Genomic DNA, 22,088 nt, shown 5'->3' on the forward strand with positions numbered 1-22,088 from the left:
TGCTATATCTGGACTTCTCTCTTACAGATCTTAATCCTATTATCTCTACAAAACCATCAACTATCACTACTAACTTAAACATGAGTTCTTCTAGAACTTAGCAATCACTTGTTTTAACTCCAAATTTTATAGACCTGTATAATAATCTACAGTTATACCACTACTTAATGGCTGGATAGAAATGAAGCCAGTTCTTTTGACTCTATCCAGAATAGTAGATTCTTGAGCATGAATTTGACTGTTATTTTTAGGTTTAGCTGTCTCGTATTTGACATCATCCATCAGTATGAAGGAAAAAGTCTTCAAAGAAAGTTTCTAATGGAATTCCACTCTGAGCTTTAGTTATAAAGAAGAAAATAATACTTCACAAGGGCAATATGTTAAACAGCGATTGCAAAACTGTGAAACATTCTGCTAGGTATTCTGGGATACATGAAGATAAGTAACACCTAGCTCTTGCCATACTGGAGCTTGTAACTTGGGGGTAAGTTGTTAATCACTTTGGCCAGAATGAATGGGACATTTCACTGAATGGGAAATCGTAGTGTATTAAGTCATCATACTCTATAACACCTTGAAGTGCTGCATACTTAGCTCTACACAAAGTTGAAACTCCATTAATGTTAACTGCCGTAGCACCTGGGGAAAAAAATCTCTCAAGTTGCTAAATCATCACACTTACAACTCATATTTAGAGGTCATGGCTGTTTGATGTGAGTGTAAGGAAGTAATCTGTAGATGCTATCATTATAATAAAACATGGAATTATCTAAAGATTCCTACATTTTCTAGCTAATTCTTGAGCACATTTATTAATTACAATGTAGAAGATAAAGATTTCCTTACTTGTGGTCTCACCATTCATTTCCTCAAGTTCACTGTTAATTCCAACATCTATGGAATTCATTATTTTGTCAATCTGTGAGAAACAAAAGCCATATAAATAAATTATCAATTCACTTTTAGCATCACATTTTAAAACAATTTCCAAACTCCAGAAGCATACATTCTTGATATTATTACCTTTGCAATACCACAATTAAGAGTCTGGCTGAGAAAGGTTTAAAAGGAAGCAGACAATTTTTGAATTGCTTTTAAAAATATAAATTATGCTTCCCTTCCTTAAACTTTCAAAATCAGACTGCCTTTTCTTTATATTTCCTAAAATGAACTTTGGACCTTCGTGGGTCCGTAAGTTAGGAACTGTGTATTCTTTAAACTCAGAAAGTGATGGGGCTAAGGGATAAGTTCATGTGAAGATGTTCATTCTGCCAGGCATTCTTCCTCTTCCATCTGAGAGCATGCATGTCTTTTGACTGGTGAAAGGGTGGGTTTCATCTGTGGGTATGGCCATTGGAACCAAATGGCTTGACCAGCCACAAGCTTAATTTGTGTCATGGCATGCAATCACAAGAATCCAATTGTAGAAATACCTCAATTCTAAGAGATAAGTTCAATGTTAATTAATTCTGCTTCATTGCAGAAATGATTTCAGATGTTATTCACGGAATTAATAAATATAAGAAATGGGGAGACTTGAATAAACTATCAGTCAAGTAGGAACAGTATTTATAGGCAGATATGACTAAGTTTTAGTCATTTATGGTTTAATCCCATTCCTCATCATCCTAGCAACGTGTGTAAGACAGCAGGTTTCAGAAAGGGCAATAAGCATTACTTAAGTGCCCTATTTTGTTCACCCTGAAACAGATGCAGAGAAATTAAGTGATTTTCCCAAATAGCTCAATTCAGAATGCCAATATCAGACATCTCTAGGTTTCAGGTTTCGGAATACTAGAGTGACCTATTGTGCTTCAAAACCCAATCCAACTGGCGCAGTCTTTTGAGAGAAAAAAATGTGAAACATTAGAGTGAAAGGCTAAGTGGGAATGTGGTCCATTCTCTGAAGAAATTCAAGAAAAGGCAAGGAACTTCATTATTTTATGATGTAGTCCTCCTTAGGGACAAAGGATGATATTTCATAACCTTTCAACGGCACTTACTTTCTGAGTAATTCTATAAAATGGAAGACTTTGTCTTTAAGTACAGTTTGAAGGTTTTTTTAAAATGTTTGTATTTATTTTTGAGACAGAGAGAGACAAAGCATGAACGGGGGAGGGTCAGAGAGAGGGAGACACAGAATCTGAAGCAGGCTCCAGGCTCTAAGCTGTCAGCACAGAGCCTGATGTGGGGCTCGAAATCACCAACTGTGAGATCATGACCTGAGCCGAAGTCGGACGCTTAACCGACTGAGCCACCCAGGCTCCCCTAAGTAGAGTTTAAATTAGTGATACTCTATCTCAACATCTTTTTCCTTAATCTCTCTGGTAGCTGTAAAAGGGAAATATTAAGTAATTTGGGTTTGTTGTATGGAACTTGGGGAAGAGCCAGAACTATTCCGTTTACCATTAAGGTTAAGATTATAAGGAGCTCTTCTGAAAATATAAGATACTTTAAAGAAGGGAGACGAGCTAACAAAGAATTTAGTAAGTAGCAAAATGATACAGAACATCAGAAATACAAAGACTTCTCAATTTGTCAGCTGCAGTGCTTGGTAGGACATACTGTGAACATTCTCTTGTACCTCATAGCTAGTTATTACTTCTGCTTGATTTCAATTTCTATGGAAACAATAGATTTCTCCACATGTGTGGAATTGTGTTTGTTTTTACACTAGCTGCAAAATTATCATGTATAACCCCTAGAACCTTGCCCTTCTACTTGGAACTGTATGCATCTGCTTTTTTTTTCTTTTCTTTTTTTTTTTTTTTTGCCTCTGAAAGACTTAAAACTTAAAACCCTTCCCCCAAACCTCCTTTGACTCCAAAGCCTTATATAAAGAACAACAAGAACAAGTCTTACTTCTTCCCATTCAGAAGTGAAGGATGGTGTTCTTTCAGAATTCCCTTTAGAAGTATGTTCAGCAGGTGAAGATTCACTCCAGTTAACTCTTGGTGTTTTCTCATTTGAAGGGTATGCAATGAGATCAGAATCCGATTTAGAGACATTTTTTGATAAATGCATGTCAATCAGGGCTTTTGGCAATGATCTTATTCTCCCCAGGGTACAGGCTCTTTCCACAAATCCTCCCGTGTTCACAATCCACTGGTCTCCATTCCGGGATCCACTTCTAGTTGTTCTGGCGCCAACAATAGTATGGTTTTCAAGTTGGTTGCTTTTTTTGTGAAAAATTGTTCTACTGACCACTTTGGGTTTAATTTTCTTTACCAAAGGTTCTGAGTTATTTGCTATTGGAGACTTCTTGAAAGGCAAAGGACTGTTTGCTGAACTGACTTCATCTTGTCCTTCACGTTCATCTCTTTTCCCATAGAGATGAAATGGATTTTCAGGGGACTCACAGGCTGGAGAGGATCCATGGAGAAGGCCTGCAAATTGCCCAGGATCATATTCTTTTGGAGGATCGCTATCCTCCTGTTGAGAAGGGTCATCTGCAAAAGAGAAGGGCATCAGGATGGCTGTTTGTAAAGACTCCAAAAACCCTGATACAATAGCAGTACCTTTTAAATTTGTGCAATATCCAGACATTTAATTTGCTGCTACACAATGATATCCTCACCCTATGAAACACCCACGACCCCATAGTACCATGTATAAAGCGAATTCGTGTGTGTGTGTGTGTGTGTGTGTGTGTGTGTGTGTATGTGTGTGTGAACCAGATATTCCTGACATACCTTTGGATGTATTTCAAAGATATGAATTGAGTATTAATTGAGTAATTGCATACTGTTCTTCCTTGTCCCCAGAGCATATATTTTATATTGAATACTAAAACTGGGTTTTCTTAATTTGAAAAAATTCCCGTGTCTAAACCCTCACAATAAACGAATCATTGTGCAGTAGGAGGACATCAGGCAGGTAAATCAAGATCATACATAATGATATCCATTTGCCCTTCCCCCAGAAAATAAATTCAGAAACAAAATCTTGAAAAGAAACATAATTAGAAGTTATTTAAAGAAAATAAAACTAATAGTATCACTTTAAGTATAATATTAAGAATAATTCTATAAATTATAATTTAGACAAAAAGGATTTGTTCAGGCTTAACATAAGCAAACAACGTAATCCATAATATCACTAAAAAGCCAGACGCTTTTAAAATAAACTGATGTTGAGTTATTAACACAAAGCCATCTTTTTCTTTCTTCTCTGAAATAGCATCAGTTATTTTTTAATTTCTTCAGATCTTTGAAAATGTAATGCAGAAAAGAAAAAAGAAGAATTTATTGCTTTGTAAGTTTTTAAAGATAAAACATAAATGTTCTCTGAGACTTAAAATATACCATGCTTTTTTATGACCTAATTTGTCTTTTAAAGATATAGTGTGTAAAACCCTGGCCAAATAACTTAGCAAAGGAAGTCAATATACCTTTTTGATTGGTCATTTTAATTCATATAGCTAAATATGTACCACAATCAAAAGTTAAATTACCTGATAAGCCCATAACCCAATCTTGTGAAAGAGTCAAAAATAGTCAATATGGTAGATAATAACAACAAATCCAAAGCTGACTTGCTGACTTACACTTTAAAGAAGTTGGTTAGTATTATAAACCCCAAACACCAAAGTTTTCATAAATTAATAAATAACATTTAACAGGTATGTGCTATTTACTAGGCACTGACTTAGGGATTATATTAACAAGATCTCATTTGATCTGTATAACAATTCTGTGAAATGATTAATAATAATCATGAGTATCTGATAGAGATATAACCAGAATATTGCATTTATATATTTAAACAAATTGGCAACCATAATTAAGTCTCAATAGATATTTGCCCAGAGGATGCCTCATACAAATCAACTTTATGGTAGCTTGGCTCCAAGTCCCTATACTGTTCTATCCCTACGATCTGATGAAGCAGGTTTGCTCCTGGCCTTGAATATCCCTGGACCTAACCCTCTTTCCTGCTGGGCTTTTCCAAGCAGACCATGTCCCACTGCTCCAACCTATCACAACAATATCTTGAGATGGAAGAGAGGAGTTCTAGGAAGAGAGGTCCAAGAGATAACAGTCTAAAGGAGGAATACTCTGTGCCCCCCCCCCAATGCTATAATACTCACTCTGTCTTCCCACAAAAACTGCATCCCTTTCCAGTGTAACAACACTATACCCTTGATAACTCCTGTCCTTCCCTCACGACTGAGACCCTTCCTGAGGTAGAACAGTGAATGGAGAGTGAGTTAAGGCACCTCTGAACTCTCTCTAAAGGCTAGAGTTTATGGCCTATTGTATCCATTTTTTGGAAGTAAAAATGAACACTTAGGTAACTTAAGTTCCTGAAGTTTCTAGCTAGTAAACAGTTAAGCTGAGATTCAAACTAAGATCTAGCAGATTCCCATATCCAATGGCCTGGAAAATAAATTACCATTCAGATAAAAGAACAATCTACATTTCGAAGACAAGCAAGTAAACCCTTTGTGGGAGCGGACTTGTTTTCTTTTGTTTATGACTGTTCCTGGAATTTGGATAAGTGGACTAAAAAAGGTTTTTTTCACCACCATGAAGCAAGATAATACCAAGAGGAAATAAAACTTGGCATTCTGTTCCAATGTATTTTCTTTTTCTTCCTACGCTACTTGGATCCATAGTCCTTTACAACATAACAGGTTGGTTTGGATGACAGTAATGGGTAAACAATGTGAAAGGAAGGAGGAATTCAGAAATAAGGAAGTTTAGAATTTAATTTGAAACTTGCTGAAGAAGGCTAAAGGGTGTGATTGTGAAAAGAAAATTGAAAATTATCAGCCTATTGTGGGAAAAAAGGTCCTTTAAATCTCAGTCAAGAGGTTTTTGACCATATTCATGATAAATAAGAGTTTTAGGGGCATAATATTATTTAAAGTTTTCTGTGAATATTATTATTAGGTTATCATCCCCTCTCTGGTTTCACCGAAATGACGATAATCACAACCCCAAATGCTTTATACTGTCCAAGTCCTCTAGTGATAAGCAGTGACTTTCCTAAGTAAAAGAAAATTTAGTTATTAGCATATAAGCTTTGTATTTTGAATAATAGTTCTTAGCATCATGATAGTTGGTAACATCTTTGCTAAGAGTTGTCAAAAGGCAACTTGCTTATTTCAGTGGCCAAACTCTAAGGATTACTCAAATCAAAGAGAATGAGAAGTTGACATAAAACCTCATGAAATGCGTATTTGGTAGACTGATGGCATGGCCCAAATCTGCAATGGCTCCCAAAGTCACACCCTACACTGTATCCTTTCCTCCCACCTGACTCTGGGTAGGGACACATACCTTGGTTTGGCCAATGGAGCAATTGTACATATAATATAAGCAGAGACTTGAAAAGCACTGTGCATTAGGGTTTGTTCTCTTGCTGCTCTTGCAAACTTGCTGCCATGTGAATAAGCCCAGACTTGTCTGATGGATGATGAAATACATTACTCAGCTATTTGAAATTGTAGGTTTTATTATTTTCCAAGTTTGATGAGGCTAACAGATCAGGAGACAATTGCCATTGAAAAGATAAATTGTTATAGATCCCAAGAGGAGGAGGACAGGGGAAACACCAGGGTTGGTTAGGAGGCAGAATGAGCTGGGGAAAAGGTGAGCAAGAGCCTTTATTGTGATTTCTATATGAAGGAGTGGGAGAAACAGGGTAAACATGTGTAGGAGTGGCTAGTTTGAAACATTTCAGCAGCTTCTAGAGCATAGGAACTGTCCCTAGTCCTCTGGTCCTGGTGTGAAAAGTGCCCCAGAGCATGAGAGCCTAATAAAGATAGTTGGGGGGGGGGGGACGTGGGGATATGGCTGTGGATTGTTTGGTTTGCATATAAAGGCCATGTTGACTATCTCTAAGATTTAGCTAAACTTGGGAAGGGCAGTTCCTCCAGGGTCAGAAAGGTCCCAAGATGTCAAAGAATCAAAAACAAAACAAAACAAAACACACCCAAAATAAAAAGGCATGGTTAATACACCAGCCATTTCTGTCATCTTAGACAACAGTAAGCCTACTTCTAGACATTTGAGTGAGGTCATCCATGACTAACCAGTCTTAGGCCAGTATGCCTATTGACCCAGCCAAGATTAGCTGAGGCTGACCCAGACCAGAAGAAAATACCCACTAGAATCATGAGCTAAATAAATGGCTGTTAGTTTAAGCCATTAAGTTTTGGAGTGGTTTGATATTCAATGATAGATAAATGATTCAGCCTGTAACCCAGTTTTCAAAGAAGAATTAATACACTGTTCAAAATACATTCTGACAATGCAGTGTTTATATTTTCATATCTGCAAAGATAGTAATTGTGTACACCTATAAGTGTTGTGAAGACTTATTAAAATAGTAGAAGTATGCCAATGGCATAGAACACATTAAATGCATGCTTATGTTATTTCAACAATTTTTAATCTAAAGGATTTCGTTTTTACAAATAAATGTAGTAGTAGTGATTATATTAAACACTCAGTAAAGATTGTTATTTTGACATGGCAAATATATGGGATTTACTTCTTTGTTTATGGTTGTGTATTTTTAAAATATACTTTGGAGAGGATTTTTGCATTTTCTTACTATTTATTTAGATGTAATTGAGGCAGAGTATATAGATTAAACTGTTTTCATAACTTGTCCTATTTAATTTCACACTTCTCTGTTGATAAGTGTATATTTCATGCCAAGGTACAGAACTAAATATGTGTGAATTTCAATCTGATAGTTACTCAAAGCATCATTAGCATTTCAAAGAAATGTCAGCAAAAGTATCAAATAGTAAATAGTTCAATTTCTTTTTACCCATTTTTGCCCCTGATCTTTATCACCCATATAAATACCTGAATAGCAATAAAATCCCAAATTTCATGTTAAGATAAAAACAAATAATGGAAAATGAGTGATTTTTTTCTTATATTATAAATCATAACTTTTGTCTATTGGGTCATTTTATTCCTCTTTAGAATATAAAAAATTTCTCCATTTCCAGGGATTTGAGCGCTAATATTAATAGAAAATCTGTGATGTTGGTTGTTATTTTTCCTCTCTCATTTGTGACTTATTTATTTGGGTCCTTTCTCTTTTCTTTTTGATAAATTTGACTGGAGGTTTATCCATTTAATTAATTTTTTCAAAGAACCAGCTCCTGGTTTCATCGATCTATTATTTGTTTAGTTTCCATACCAGTTATTTCTGTTGTAATATTTATTATTTCCTTCCTTCTGCTGGCTTTAGGCTTCGTTTGTTGTTCTCCTTTAGATATAAGGGTAGGTTGTTTATTTGAGATTTTACTTGCTTCTTGAGGTAGGCCTGTATTGCTATATACTCCCCTCTCAAAACTGTTTTTGCTGCATCCCACAGGATTTGGGCCATTGGGTTTTAATTTTCATTTGTTTCCATGATTTGTTTTTATTTCTTCTTTGATTTCCTGGTTGACCCATTCATTGTTTAGTAGGATATTGTTTAATCTCCATGTATTGTGGTCCAATATTTTTCTTGTGGTGGACTTCTAGTTTCATAGCATTGTGGTCATAAAAGGTGCATGGTATGATTTAAATCTTTTTGTATTTATTGAGGCCTGTTTTGTGATCATATATGTAATCTATTCTGAAGACTGTTCCCTGTTCATTTGAAAGGAATGTGTATTCTGCTGTTTTAGGGTGGAATGTTCTAAATATATGTATTAAGTCCATCTGGTCTCATATGTCATTCATGAACAAGAAAAGCAAAGGTGGAGGTATCACAATTCCAGACTTCAAGTTATATTACCAAGCTGTAGTGACAAAAACAGTACGGTACTGGCACAAAAACAGGCACATAAATCAAGAGAACAGAATAGAAAATCCAGAAATGAACCCACAACCACATGGTCAATTAATTTTCAACAAAGCAAGAAAGATTATCTAATGGACAAAAGACAGTCTCTTCAACAAATGGTGTTGGGGAAACTGGACAGCAACATGCAAAAGAATGAAACTGGACCATTTTCTTACACAAAACACAAAAATAAACTCAAAATGGATCAAAGATGTAAATGTGAGACCTGAAACCATAAAAATCCTAGAGAACACAGGCAGTAACCCCTTTGACAATGGCCATAGTAACTTCTTTCTAGATGTGTCTCCTGAAGCAAAGGAAATAAAAGCAAAAATAAACAATGAGGACTACATCAAAACAGAAAGCTTCTGCACAGCAAAAGAAACAATCAACAAAACTAAAAGACAACCTATGGAATGGGAGAAAATATTTGCAAATGACATACTTGATAAAGGATTATTATTCAGAATATATAAAGAACTTATAAAATTAAACACCAAAAAAAAAAAGGAATTTTAAAAATGGGCCAAAGATATGAATAGACTTTTTTCCAAAGAAGACATATAGATGGCCAACAGACTCATGAAAACATCCTCAATATCACTGATCATCAGGAAATGCAAATCAAAACTTCAATGAGATATCACTTCACACCTGTCAGAATGGCTAAAATCAACAACACAAGAAAAAACAGGTCTTGGCAAGGATGTGGAGAAAAAGGAAACTTCTCACACTGTTGATAGAAATGCAAATGGGTACAGGCACTGTGGAAGATAGTATGAAGCTTCCTCAAAAAGTGAAAAATAGAACTATTATATGATCCAGAAATGGCACTACTAGGTATTTACCCAAATAATACAAAAATACTAATTCAAAGGCATACATGTACTCCTATGTTTATAGAAGATTATCTATAATAGGCAAATTATGGAAACAGCCCAAGTGTCCATTGACTGATGAACGGGCAAAAAAAGATGTGGTGTGTGTGTGTGTGTGTGTGTGTGTGTGTGTGTATCTATACCTATAATCTATATATAGATATATATCTATATAGATGTAATGAAATGTTAGTCATAAAAAAGAATAAACTCTTTCCATTTGCAATGACATGGATGGAGCTAGACAGCATTATGCTAAGAAGAGTAAGTCAGAGAAAGACAGATACCATATGATTTCACTCATGTGAAATTTAAGAAACAAAACACATGAGCAAAGGTGGAAAAAAGAGAAAGAGGCAAGCAAGAAGCAGACTCTTAACTATAGAGAACAAACTGATGGTTACCAGAAGGGAAGTGGGTGGGGGATGGGTTAAATAGGTGATGGGGATTAATGAGTACACTTGTGATGAGTACTGGGTGTTGTATGGAAGGGTTGAATCACTATAATGTACACCTGACACTAATATACTGTATGTTAACTAACTGGTATTTAAATAAAAACATGATAATGAAAGGATAAAATGAGCACAGGACAGCGACAAACAAACAAAAAATCAACTATGGGTGATATCTTTAATAAAGCATGTATCAAGGAATCCCTGTGACCCTGGAAAATGGATGGCAAAGCCAAATCAGGTGATAGTAGCAAGATCCGGAACTTGATCTGTGAAGCTGTGAAGCTGTAGTGGTGAAAAGAAAATGAAATTGGATGGACATTGCAAGCCATGAAATTGCCATTAGACTCTGATTACCAAAAAGAGAGGGCCCAGCACTAAGAAGGGTGGTAAGCGATAGAATCTGAGGACAACCAGCAGAACTTGAAAATATCCTGCAAAAAGACAACAAGAAGTAGTTTATACCCTTGAGAGTCTCAGAAATATTCAATAAAGACGTGCTCTTAGTAGGTCTAGAGACTCTGTCTGGAGAAAAACTTTCAGGAGCAGAATCCAAATTGAACAGGGTGCAAATACCAGAGACCTTAGGGGGAAAAACACTTTATAGAAGGGGAGGCAGGAGTGGTATGGGAGGCAGAGGTCTAGAGGAGGGAGGCCTTGGACATAATAGTAGCAAAATATAATATTCAACTGTGAGAGTACTACTTTGGAAAGCAAAGTGCACGGAGCTCTGGAGAACACTGAGGTAATGGCAGCAAGTCTTCTGAATCAAGAGAAGCACCCCTGTTTCTTAATACTTCACAGTAACCACAAAGGAGAAAGTCCTTGAACAGTGAAGTGGGTAAAGCTACTTTCATATGGTATGGCTCATGCCTACTCTCCTACAAGAACCTTTTGTGCTTGAATAATCCAGGACATCTCCTCTCATTAAACATGAGGAAACAAACAAACAAAAAAAGGATTTTAATAAAACCTCATTTAAAGACATGTAAGAAAAAGAAATGAAAATGAATGTTTAAGAGCTAATGAAAACAAATAACAAATGTAGCCCCAGAGAATTTGAAAACAGTAAACTAAAATTAAAAAGTATTTAAAAAAATTAAGAAAATGATACAAATTCTGAAGGAACAACCTATACAATAAACAGAGGAGCTCAGATATGAAATGGCTGCTCATTTCCTTTCTCCTTTCCCATTCACTCCAGGGGCAATTCAGTCCTAAAGTCATTAGATGAGAAAGAGTGAGAAGGCATCCATGCCTTCAGTGGAGAGTGGAGGTTTGCATTGACTCAGAGTTGAAAATCAGCGCCCAAGCAGAGTAATGGTGGTGACTATGTTTGGGGGTAAACACAGCATGGCATCTTGGGGCCCACACAGTGTTTGGTGAGTGTGCACACAGGGAGTAGCCCGGTATGGAGTGTCAGGGCTCAGGTGAAGGTAAGGAGGTAATCTATGGAAGGGGAACGGCCTAGCTGAAAGAGTCAGAAACTGAGCAAAACAAGGAGGATATCCCTGCAGAGAGGTAGCCTAGCAAGGAGATCAAAACCCAAACAGCGCAAGGAATGTGTCCATGTCCAGAAGAGAAAAGTGTTCCTCCATGAGGTGGCCTAGCACGGGATGTCAAAGTCCAATCAGGCAAAGGAGGATGTTCATGTGTGGCAATGGCCTGCCATAAGGTGCTGTCCCAGGAGTGCAGGCAGGATGTTTACAAAGAGAGATAAACTGGCATGGAGACTCAAGTCTCAGTCAAGGTGAGGGGCGCCTGGGTGGCTCAGTCAGTTAAGCTTCCAACTCTTGGTTTCACCTCAGGTCATGATCTCAAGGCTTTGTGGGTTCGAGCCCCACATCAGGCTCCATGTTGACAGCACAGAACCTGCTTGGTATTCTCTCTCTCCCTCTCTCTCTCTCTCTGCTGCTCCACCACTCATGCTCTCAAAATAAATAAATAAACTTAAAAAATATATATCAGTCAAGGTAAAAAAGATACCTGAGTGGGGAGGAGGTAGATCTGGGAGATTGGTTACATACAGAAAGGTTAATCAAATAAGCAACTACATTAAGGATAATGGGAGCCAGATTTCTCACTGTTTAAGAGAGAATTTTAAATATGAGGAGGAAGAAAACTAGAGTGAACCTTGTGATATTGGGTTGGAATTGGAGATATCAATATTTTCAAGACAGAAGACATGTAAATATGTATTTGTGCATATATGTATTAACACATATATATTACCTTATGTTAGCTACCTCTGTCTATTAAGAGGGCCTGGGAAATTGAAATCCCAGTAGCAGTAAATAAAGCCTAGATTTTTGCTTCTAAATATATATTCCACTCAAATAAACAAGGATCCATTGAGAAATGACTGATATCAGTGCCAGTGCATGGAAGGTGCAAGATGAGCCTGGAACACCCTGTGCCAGAAAGCAAAGAAGTACTCAGAGTGATGAGGCATGTTAGGAGGATACAGAAGCCAGCTCAAATGGGCCAACTGGTTAAACTGAGGACAGTTTTGGGAACAAAATACATAATGACAGTTAATAAATTATAATCTATTATAATAAAAATAGAAACACATGAGCCCATAACAATATATAAAAATACATGAATGACTCAAAAGTTTTATTAGGAATGGGAAATTTAATTTCAAATCACTTCTCCACAAGATACCTATTAATTACAAAGCATAAAGACTAACTCTATGGTGAAGAATTCGGGGGGTACTATCTTAATCAAATGATCAAGGTGAACATCACCAGTAATAGAGCAAATAAAAATCTTGCCCCACCTGATAGGATACAATGAGAAAAACACAGAATCACTTCTGGATTTTTCTGCCGAAGATGCATAACCTTAATCTACTTATGCGGAAATATCAGATGAGGCTAATTTGTGAGATATTCTACAAAATAACTGCTTTGTATTCTTCAAAAGTATCAAGGTAATGAATGCCAAGGAAAGTCAGAGGAACTGTTCAGATGGAGGGAAACTAGAGACATTACAACTATAAATGCAACATGGGATCCTGAGCTAGTTTCTTTTTATCGTGAAGGTTATTATTGGAGAGAGTAGAAAACTTGAATCAAGTCTGAGGAATAGATGTTAGTAATGTATTAATGTTAATTTTCTGACTTGGTTCCATTGAGATTGTGCAAGAATGTACAATTGCTTGTAGGAAATGATATCCCACAACAATGTTTCTTTATGTGTTGTCCAGGGATGCTTGGGGTCCCGGAGATCTTTTCACAAGGGTCCTATGAGGTCAAAACAGTTTTCAGACTAATACTAAGGGCATCTATTTGCCTTTTTCCCTCTCATTACCTCATGAGTGTTCAGAGGCTACATGATATATCTTTCCACAGTGGAAATGGGTGATGGCTCTTCAGGTCTCACTGTGGGAACTGGCACATTATCACTTATTCTCTCATCTACTGATGGAATAAAGTCATGTGTCTAAAACTAATGTAAATGGAATGAGGATGTAAAGGCCACCTACTGTCCTGCTGTACAGTGTAACATAGCAGAAAAGGGAGTGAAGAGTTGAGAGCAGTAATCAGATCTACCACAGAATACCTCTGATTCCCTTTTAAAATGATGCTTTTTATAATTTTTGGATACATACCATTTATTAAGTATGTTCTTTTGTATTTCAACTTCGTTGAGAATTTCAGTTATGATTGAATATTGGGTTTATATCAAATGGTTTTCTTCACCTATTGAGTTCATTATGTAGTTTTTCTCCTTTAATCCATTAGTGTGAATAACACACCTTCTTATGTTAAACATGCTGGATGTTAATGGGATGAATTGGTCATAATGAATTTTTTTTTGCTGTCCCACTAGATTTGGTTTGCTAGTATTTGGTTTATGATTTTTGTATCTATGTTCATGAATGGAATAAGGCCTTTAATTTTTTATTTCTTATGCTGTCTAGTTTTGCTATGAAGCTTATTAGTGTTATAGAACTAGATGGGGAAAATTCCCATTTCTTCAATTGTCTAGACAGGTTTGTATAAGATTAGAATGGTCTGTTTCTTAACAGTTATATTTGTTACTTTTTTTTTATTAAAAAAAATTTTTTTAACGTTTATTTATTTTTGAGACAGAGAGAAACAGAGCATGAACGGGGGAGGGTCGGAGAGAGAGGGAGACACAGAATCTGAAACAGGCTCCAGGCTCTGAGCTGTTAGCATAGAGTCGGACGCGGGGCTTGAACTCACGGACCGCGAGATCGTGACCTGAGCCGAAGCCGGACGCTTAACCAACTGAGCCACCCAGGCGCCCCTATTTGTTACTTTTAAAATAATCTTGACTCAACATATTCTTTGTGGAAAGATTTTTCATTATTCATTCAATTTCTCTAATAGCCATACGACTATTTGGGGTTTCCATATCTTTTTGAAGTTTTGGTAGGTTATAATTATCTAGAATTTATTCATCTCTCTCAATTTAAATATCTGTTGGCACAAAGTCGTTCATATTTTTTTCTTATTATCTTTTTATATAACTGTAGTTATATTCCTTCTCATTGCTAATATAGTTTGTTGGTACAGTCTTCCTTTCTTCTATACTGTTCTTAGTGGTAATTACATTCACTTTTAAGTATATAAAATATTCTGCTCCTGATTTTGTATATTAGTTTCTGTTCTACTTCATTAATTTCTGTTCTTTGCCATTTCCTTTTTCCTACTTTTCTGTTTTTTTCCTATCATTTATTATAAAATTTTTAAAATTTGCACTTAGCTAATTAGTCTTCAGCATTTCTTCTTTTCTTTTAAGTTTATTTATTTATTTTGAGAGAGAAAGCGAGTGAGAGAGGGGCAGAGAGAGGGAGAGAGAGGGAATCCCAAGTAGGCTCTGTACTATTAGCATCCCCATGGAGCCGCACGGAGCCCGATACAGGGCTTGATGACATGAACACTGAGATCATGTCCTGACCCAAACCCAAGAATTGGGCACTTAACTGACTGAGCCACCCAAGTGCCCTGTATTTCTTCTTTTCTAATATAAGAATTCAAAATTTCTTAGTTCCACTTATGCTGCTTCCACCATGTTTGATATCTAGTATTTACATTTTTGTTTAAATATAAACATTTTTAAGTTAGAATTATGGTGTCTCAACTCATTTTTCATGAGTTATTTAGAGGTGTGTATTTAAATACACAAATTTATGAGGATATATATGGGAGTCTTTAACTTAATTGAGTTCTTGTCAGAAAATGTATATATGTACCTGAGTCTTTGACATGTATTGAAACTTTCTTACAGCCAAGTCAAAATCAATTTTTATCAATGTTTCATGAGAATCACATGTACTCTCTAATTGTTGGGTACCAAGCTGTATGTCTTTTACTACATTAAATTGATTAATTGAGCTGTTAAAATATTCAATTAATTGAGGTATGTTGAAATCTCCTGGTTTTAGTGGACTTTTGATATTATATGATGTATATCATACGGATAATTTTTAAGTGCATACATGTTTAGAATTTTTATATTTTCTTGGCGAATTGAATGTTATAATATTTCATAGTGACTATATCTTGGAAATGCCTTCAGTGTTAAAGTCTACTTGGCTTGATACTGATACAGCTACCCAACTTTCTTTGGGCTAATGCTTCTCAGGTATAACTCCTTTCATCTTTACCTTTTTTGGGTGTGTAGATGTGCCCTTAGCTATAGATGTACCTATTTTAAAGAGCATAAAGCTGGATTTTGTTTTCCTACTATCTAAACAATCTCTTCCTTTTAACTACAGAAATTAGCAAATTTATGTTGATTTCAGTGATTACATATCTAGACTTTGTTCTACTATACATTTTGATATCTTTTTATCTTTCATATTTTTTTCACCTCTATTCCCTTTTTTGTTCTTTTTTTCTCATTACTATTTTTTTCCATGTCTTGGATTTATATAATTTATTTTTATCCTTTTGGTACACTTAAAATTTTACCCTACATTTTAATTTTTAATTTTTTTTAACATTTATTGATTTTTGAGAGACAGAGCGAGATAGAGCATGAGTGGGGGAGGGGCAGAGAGAGGGGGGAGGACACAGAATCCAAAGCAAGTTCCAGGCTCTGAGCGGTCAGCACAGAGCCTGACCTGGGGCTCAAACTCACATACTGAGAGATCATGACCTTAGCCAAAGTCGGATGCTTAACCGACTGAGCCACCCAGGGCCCCCCCACATTTTGAATTTAAAAGTCTAAAGTTGAACAGTACCTTATCCACTCACTTCCTGAATAGTTTTAAGATTTTAGATCACTTAAATTCACTTACTTGTTCTGTAACAAATGCTGTTGTCAGTGTTTTCATTTTGTTTAATAATTTTTCTGAATCAGAGGTTATTATTTTATTCAGATTATTTTTATTTTAATTTGCATATATGTTTACCATTTTATTTATTCATTATTACTTCCTTAGAATGGCCTAAGATCATTTTCCCTCTTGAAGTAATCCTTGAGATTATTCTTTTGGAAAAAATGTCTTGGTAAACCCTTTTGTTTTTCAACTATAAATGACTTTATATTACACTTTCATTTATTAAAAAAAGGTTTTTAAAGTTCACCATTTGAGATCAAGGGTTTTCTCTCATACCTTGAAGATATTATTGTGCTCTTTTTGGCTTCTATCATTTCCTTGATAAATTGGAAATCATTATATCTGTGTTTTTGCTGCAGGTGATCCATCATTTCTCCACCTGCTTTGAGAACCTTCTCTGTATATTTCAACTTCACAATAATGTGTCTTACTGTGGATTTCTCTTTTTTTTTTAATTTTTTAACATTTATTTATTTTTGAGAGACAGAGAGAGGCAGAGCATGAGCAGGGAAGGGGGGGGAGAGAGAGAGAGAGAGAGAGAGAGAGAGAGAGAGAGAGAGAGAGAGAGATACAGAATCCGAAGCAGGCTCCAGGCTCTGAGCTGTTTGTTAGCACAGAGCTTGACGTGGGGCTCGAACTCACGAACTGCAAGATCATGACCTGAGCTGAAGTTGGATGCTCAACCGACTGAGCCACTCAGGTGTCCCAGGATTTCTCTTTTTTTATCCTGTTTGGAATACAGTGTGTTTCCTGGACCTATGATTTAATGTTTTATTAGTTGTGGGAAAAAATTCAGCCATTATCCATCAACAAATTTCCTTTCCTATATACTCTTTATTATTTCATCTCAAGTCCCTGATTAAGTGCATGTTAACTCTCTTATTCCATCCTTCATCTCTTCATGTTTTCCATATTTTTTGCTTCTTTGGCCCTTTGTGCTACACTGTGGAGAATTTCTTCAGATTTATTTTCCAATTCACCAATTCTCTTTTCACCTCTGCCTAATCTGGTAATATATAATTCTATTCATGCAGAATTTTAAAAATAATTTCAAGTGTTATATTTTTCATATTTAGAAATGCCATTTATTTTTCAAATTTGCATGCTATTTACTGATAGTCCTTGTTTTTATTCATCTTCATGATTGGGCATTTCTTTCTTTTCTTTTTTTTTTTAATGTTTTATTTTTATTTTTGAGAGAGAGAGAGAGACAGAGCACAATCAGGGGAGGGGCAGAAAGAAAGGGAGGCACAGAATCTGAAGCAGGCTCCAGGCTCTGAGCTGTCAGCACAGAGCCTGACATGGGGCTCAAACTCAAAAACTGCGAGATCATGACCTGAGCCGAAGTCAGATGATTAACTGACTGAGCCACCCAGGCACCCTGGGAATTTATTTGTTTAAACATATTATAGTTGTTTTGTTTAATTTATCATTGTTTTACTTCCGATTTTCAGTAACAATACCTAGAGTCACTGGGGATTAGATATGTATTTGCTATTTTTGATCATACCCACTTATAGTGATTTACTTTCTAAGGTGATTGGGAATCATTAATTGTTACCTCATTACTTGATCTTATTTCTATGGAAGCTTGTCAATCTGATCAGAGATTCCCCCAGAGGGAAATTTATATTTGCCTTCCATTTCCCTAAATAGTCTTGACTCAGCCTTCCCACTTCACCACTGAACAGGGTACAGTATATAAACAGCAATGGTGTTATTGACATCTGCACTCAGAGCAACATTGACTCTCTTGTCTTCTAACACATATTTTAGAGAGCAAAGCTTGTTAGAGCAGGCAATGTCTCAAAGAATGTGTCCTATTCAGAATATATTTGTTCTGCTGCAGACAGATGTCTCAGAGCACTTAGTCTGCCGTAATACTTTGTAGCAAAATATTTTTATCATAAAAATATACATTCATGAATATTTCAATTCAAAAAATCTAGATCTAGTTTATTGTGAGTCTACTAAATAGGTAGAGTTAATAATAAATTGCCTTGCCATGCATGTTAATACTTTGTAATGTGTGATACAATATATAAGTCAATAAATTATCCTGAGTATTATACAAATGAAGAACAAGCTTACTGTAATTATGAACTCAAATAAAACAAATCCTTTTTAAAATAAGATCCCCCTAAAATGCATATTTATAAAGAACACAAAAGAAATTCATGGAGTTTTGGTAATGTTTAAAGCATTCCAATTATCCATGACAATTACTCCATGATATTCATTTAAAAAGATAATCATGCAAAATAATCACAGAGTGTGTTTTGTATTTGAATCCTAGATCACTTAAAGAGAACTAGGAGCTAAACTTTGGTTATATATATGGTCAATATGGCTCAACAATCTTTTAAAGGGGTACTGGGTCTTATCAGAAATATTTGTGAAACATGTTATCTATTTTTTTGTTTATTTATTTAAAGTATATTTTATTTATTTATTTTAAGAGAGAGTGTGGGGGAGGGGCAGAGAGAGGGAGAGAGAGAATCTTAAGCAGGCTCCCCCCTCAGCAAGGAGCCCAATGCAGGGCTCAATTTTATAACTCTGAGATCATGACCTGAACTGAAATTAAGAGTCAGATGCTTAACTGACTGAGCCACCCAGGTGCCCCCTGTTTTTGTTCATTTATAATGTAATTATATAAACCTTATCGTAGTTTATTTATCTGCCTGTTTTCTTAGTTAGCACTCATGTGCTCTGGCTAGTATGTTCATTTATATCCAAATATTAAGAATGTCTTTTCAGGTTACATATATACTAAGACAGAAGTATGAGTCAAACAAATAATAATAAGCCACAGAGGCAACTATATAGAGCTCATATTCTCTTAATTCCCTAAGTCAAAATCAATTAAAGTTTCCAAAGATATATGAAATTAATTTAAAGAAATACAAATTCCACACTTATTTCAAAAATTAAAAAGGCTAAGATTCCATACTAGGAAAGGGGAACCAACATTTATTATTTCTCTTCTATGTTCAAGGTTATTCTATTTCATTAGGTCAATCCTCACATAAGTCTCTGAAGTAGGTATTATCATTACCTTTAAACTGAGAAGGAATAGCTAGTAAACAGAGGAGACAGTGTAGGATATAAATCTGGCTAGTCCAAAACCTGCCTCTTCCCATTCCATTACAAGGTTTTGTGCTTATGGTTTACCCCAGAATTTCCTATGGCTTCAGCACATGTCCTATTGAGACAGTATAGGGAAAGCAAGAGGGACTTAACTCCCATAAAGCCACTGGTCTGAGGCAAGGGTTAAAAGTTTCCATACTTAGAGACAAATACCTCCTTCTGGGAAAGAGAACAAATGAGAGATAACAGCCATCAAGGAGTAATGGTAGTCTGGGCAAAATTAGAAGTAACAATTTAGGGGCATCTGGGTGGCTCAGTCGGTTAAGCATGGGACTCCTGATTTGGGTTCAGGTCATGATTTCATGGAGTCATAAGATTGAGCCCCATGTCAGGCTCTGCACTGGGTGGGGAGCCTGCTTGAGATTCTGTCTCTGTCTCTGTCTCTCTCTCTCTTCCCCACTCATGTGCTCTGTCTCTATTTAAAAAAAAAAGTAACAATTTAAAGCCTGCTTGCACAAGTATTTCTATTTTCCAGGAACCCTAAAACAATGTTGACCATTGTAAAAGGTATCCTGTGATTGTTTTACGTCCACTAAAAAGTAATGACCATAAGATGGGGTGCCTGGGTGGCTCAGATGGTTAAGCATCCGACTTTGGCTCAGGTCATGATCTCATGGTACCTGAGCTCAAGCCCCGCATCAGGCTCTGTACTGACAGCTCAGAGCCTGGAGCCTGCTTCGGATTCTGTGTCTCCCTCCCTCTGCTCCTCCTCAGCTCATGCCCTATCTCTCAAAAATAAATAAATATTAAACAAAATTTTTAAAAAGTAATGACCATAAGATAATGACTATGGGACTGAAGGACACTTCCTCCCTGCCCTGCCCACCCCTCCCTTTGGAAAAGTGCCTTTATAAGGCTTGCATGCTACCCCTTCAGGGAGTGACATTCCTCTTTCTTGCCAGCTCCCTTGTATACATTCTATCTCTACTAAACTCTACCTGTTTTCTTTCTCTTGAGTTCAGTGTTCATTTCTGTAACATTGTGACTCAAGAACCTCTTCTTTGGGGTCCCGAAACACTGTCTTAGTATTACTGGAGTTGGAAAACCACCCAGTGGGTCCCTCTTCAGATATCAGCAGTGACCTTTGGGTATTTATTCTGATTGCACAATTAGCCCAAGATCATTGCTCTGCTTAAATGCTCTATAGCGTTGGACCCAGCATGCAATAAAATCCCCTCCTCTAAACAACTTAAGATCAGCAACTGCCTTTCTGAAAATGCATCCATGTAAACGCTGTTATTTCCTGGCCTTTTAGCCTCACACTCTGCCAAACTCAGTATTTAATACAGAAGCCAGAGGCTGCTAGAGTCCTGGCGGCTCCTGGACCAGAACAGACCAGGCTGTTTGGCTCGAATTTCAAACATTTATAATCTTTTCTCTTGCTCCCTTTGCTCAATATAGGAGAGAGGCTATCAGCCAATTTCCCCACCGTTTATAGCAAATCCCAAGGCTCCCTCGTTTCCAGCTGCTAAGCTGCCTGGGCAGACTGTATTACTAAATTATTGTATCTTTTTGGTAGAGTGCCTGATCTGTCTTGGCATGCGCTGTGCATTGAAAGAAGCTCCTGTTGCAAGCAGAGGAAGCTAGCTATATTCACCCTTCCCACACGCCTTTCCTCTGTTACCATCAACCACTAACTTCTTTGTTTCCTGTGTATAAACCAAGTTCATAGGGGGCAGTTTCTCATCTATCTCTGATCCCCTAGGGAGTTAGGGATTTCAAAGGGAGTTCTGTGCTAGGAGTAATTCCCATAGCCTAGAGCCAGATGAATAAATGGCCTACAGTGAATAACTACATTTGGAACCAAGAGGTTTTGTTTCTCTCTTACCAAAATGTATTTCTTTGTAATACTGAAATCACTGTAACCATGTATTTTTCTAAGTAGATGAAAAAGACTATAATGAGGGAAGAGGAAAGAACCCCTTTAACTCAAGTCCATTGTTTTTAAGGTCCTTAGGTTTTAACTTATTTTAAAAACAACTTCTGTTTTTATATTCTCCCAACTGGTTGTGAAAGAGAAACAAAGAAGTGCTCTGGAAAAATGAAAAAAAAAACAATTAAAAAGTAGCTTTATAACATTTAAATTAAAAAAGCAATTTTGCAATATAAAAAGGGTGGAAATTGTTTTTAATTACTCTAAAATGAATAATCACTCTGATTCAGTTTTCAAAAGATCTATCCTGAATTTGAACTCAAAGTCACCCAAACATCTTTAATATAAGCTCTGGAATGTAAAGCATTCAAATGTGTTCCCCTGAGTTTTCTATTCCTGCAAGCAATGAGCATCCTAGATTTTTCTCACACACATCTCAAGAGATGTCTCATTTCAAAAGAGCAGGAGAGTCATCAAAAGTGTAATCCTATTAACAAGACACACCATAGAAAATACACAGAAATGTTAAAGATAAATTATATCTAGTGAGTTGTGTTTTAAATCAACACTGCTGTTGCTATGGCAAGAAATATTTCATGTAAAATAAAAATCTT

The 22,088-nt window shown here is 36.2% G+C and overlaps 1 protein-coding gene across 2 annotated transcripts in view; it reads right to left on the minus strand.

Moving 5' to 3' along the window:
* Positions 1-22,088, minus strand: part of ANKS1B (ankyrin repeat and sterile alpha motif domain containing 1B) — a 1,101,801-nt gene that overhangs the window by 445,359 nt on the left and 634,354 nt on the right. For both annotated transcript variants that reach the window (XM_047867387.1, XM_047867386.1), the window contains exons 13-14: positions 2,863-3,449; positions 847-919 (exon numbers count right to left, since the gene is read on the minus strand). In XM_047867387.1, the coding sequence (XP_047723343.1) occupies positions 847-919; positions 2,863-3,449 (660 nt within the window). The remainder of the gene's footprint in view (positions 1-846; positions 920-2,862; positions 3,450-22,088) is intronic.

Source organism: Prionailurus viverrinus, chromosome B4, assembly GCF_022837055.1.
Source record: "Prionailurus viverrinus isolate Anna chromosome B4, UM_Priviv_1.0, whole genome shotgun sequence".
NCBI classification, from domain to species: domain Eukaryota; kingdom Metazoa; phylum Chordata; class Mammalia; order Carnivora; family Felidae; genus Prionailurus; species Prionailurus viverrinus.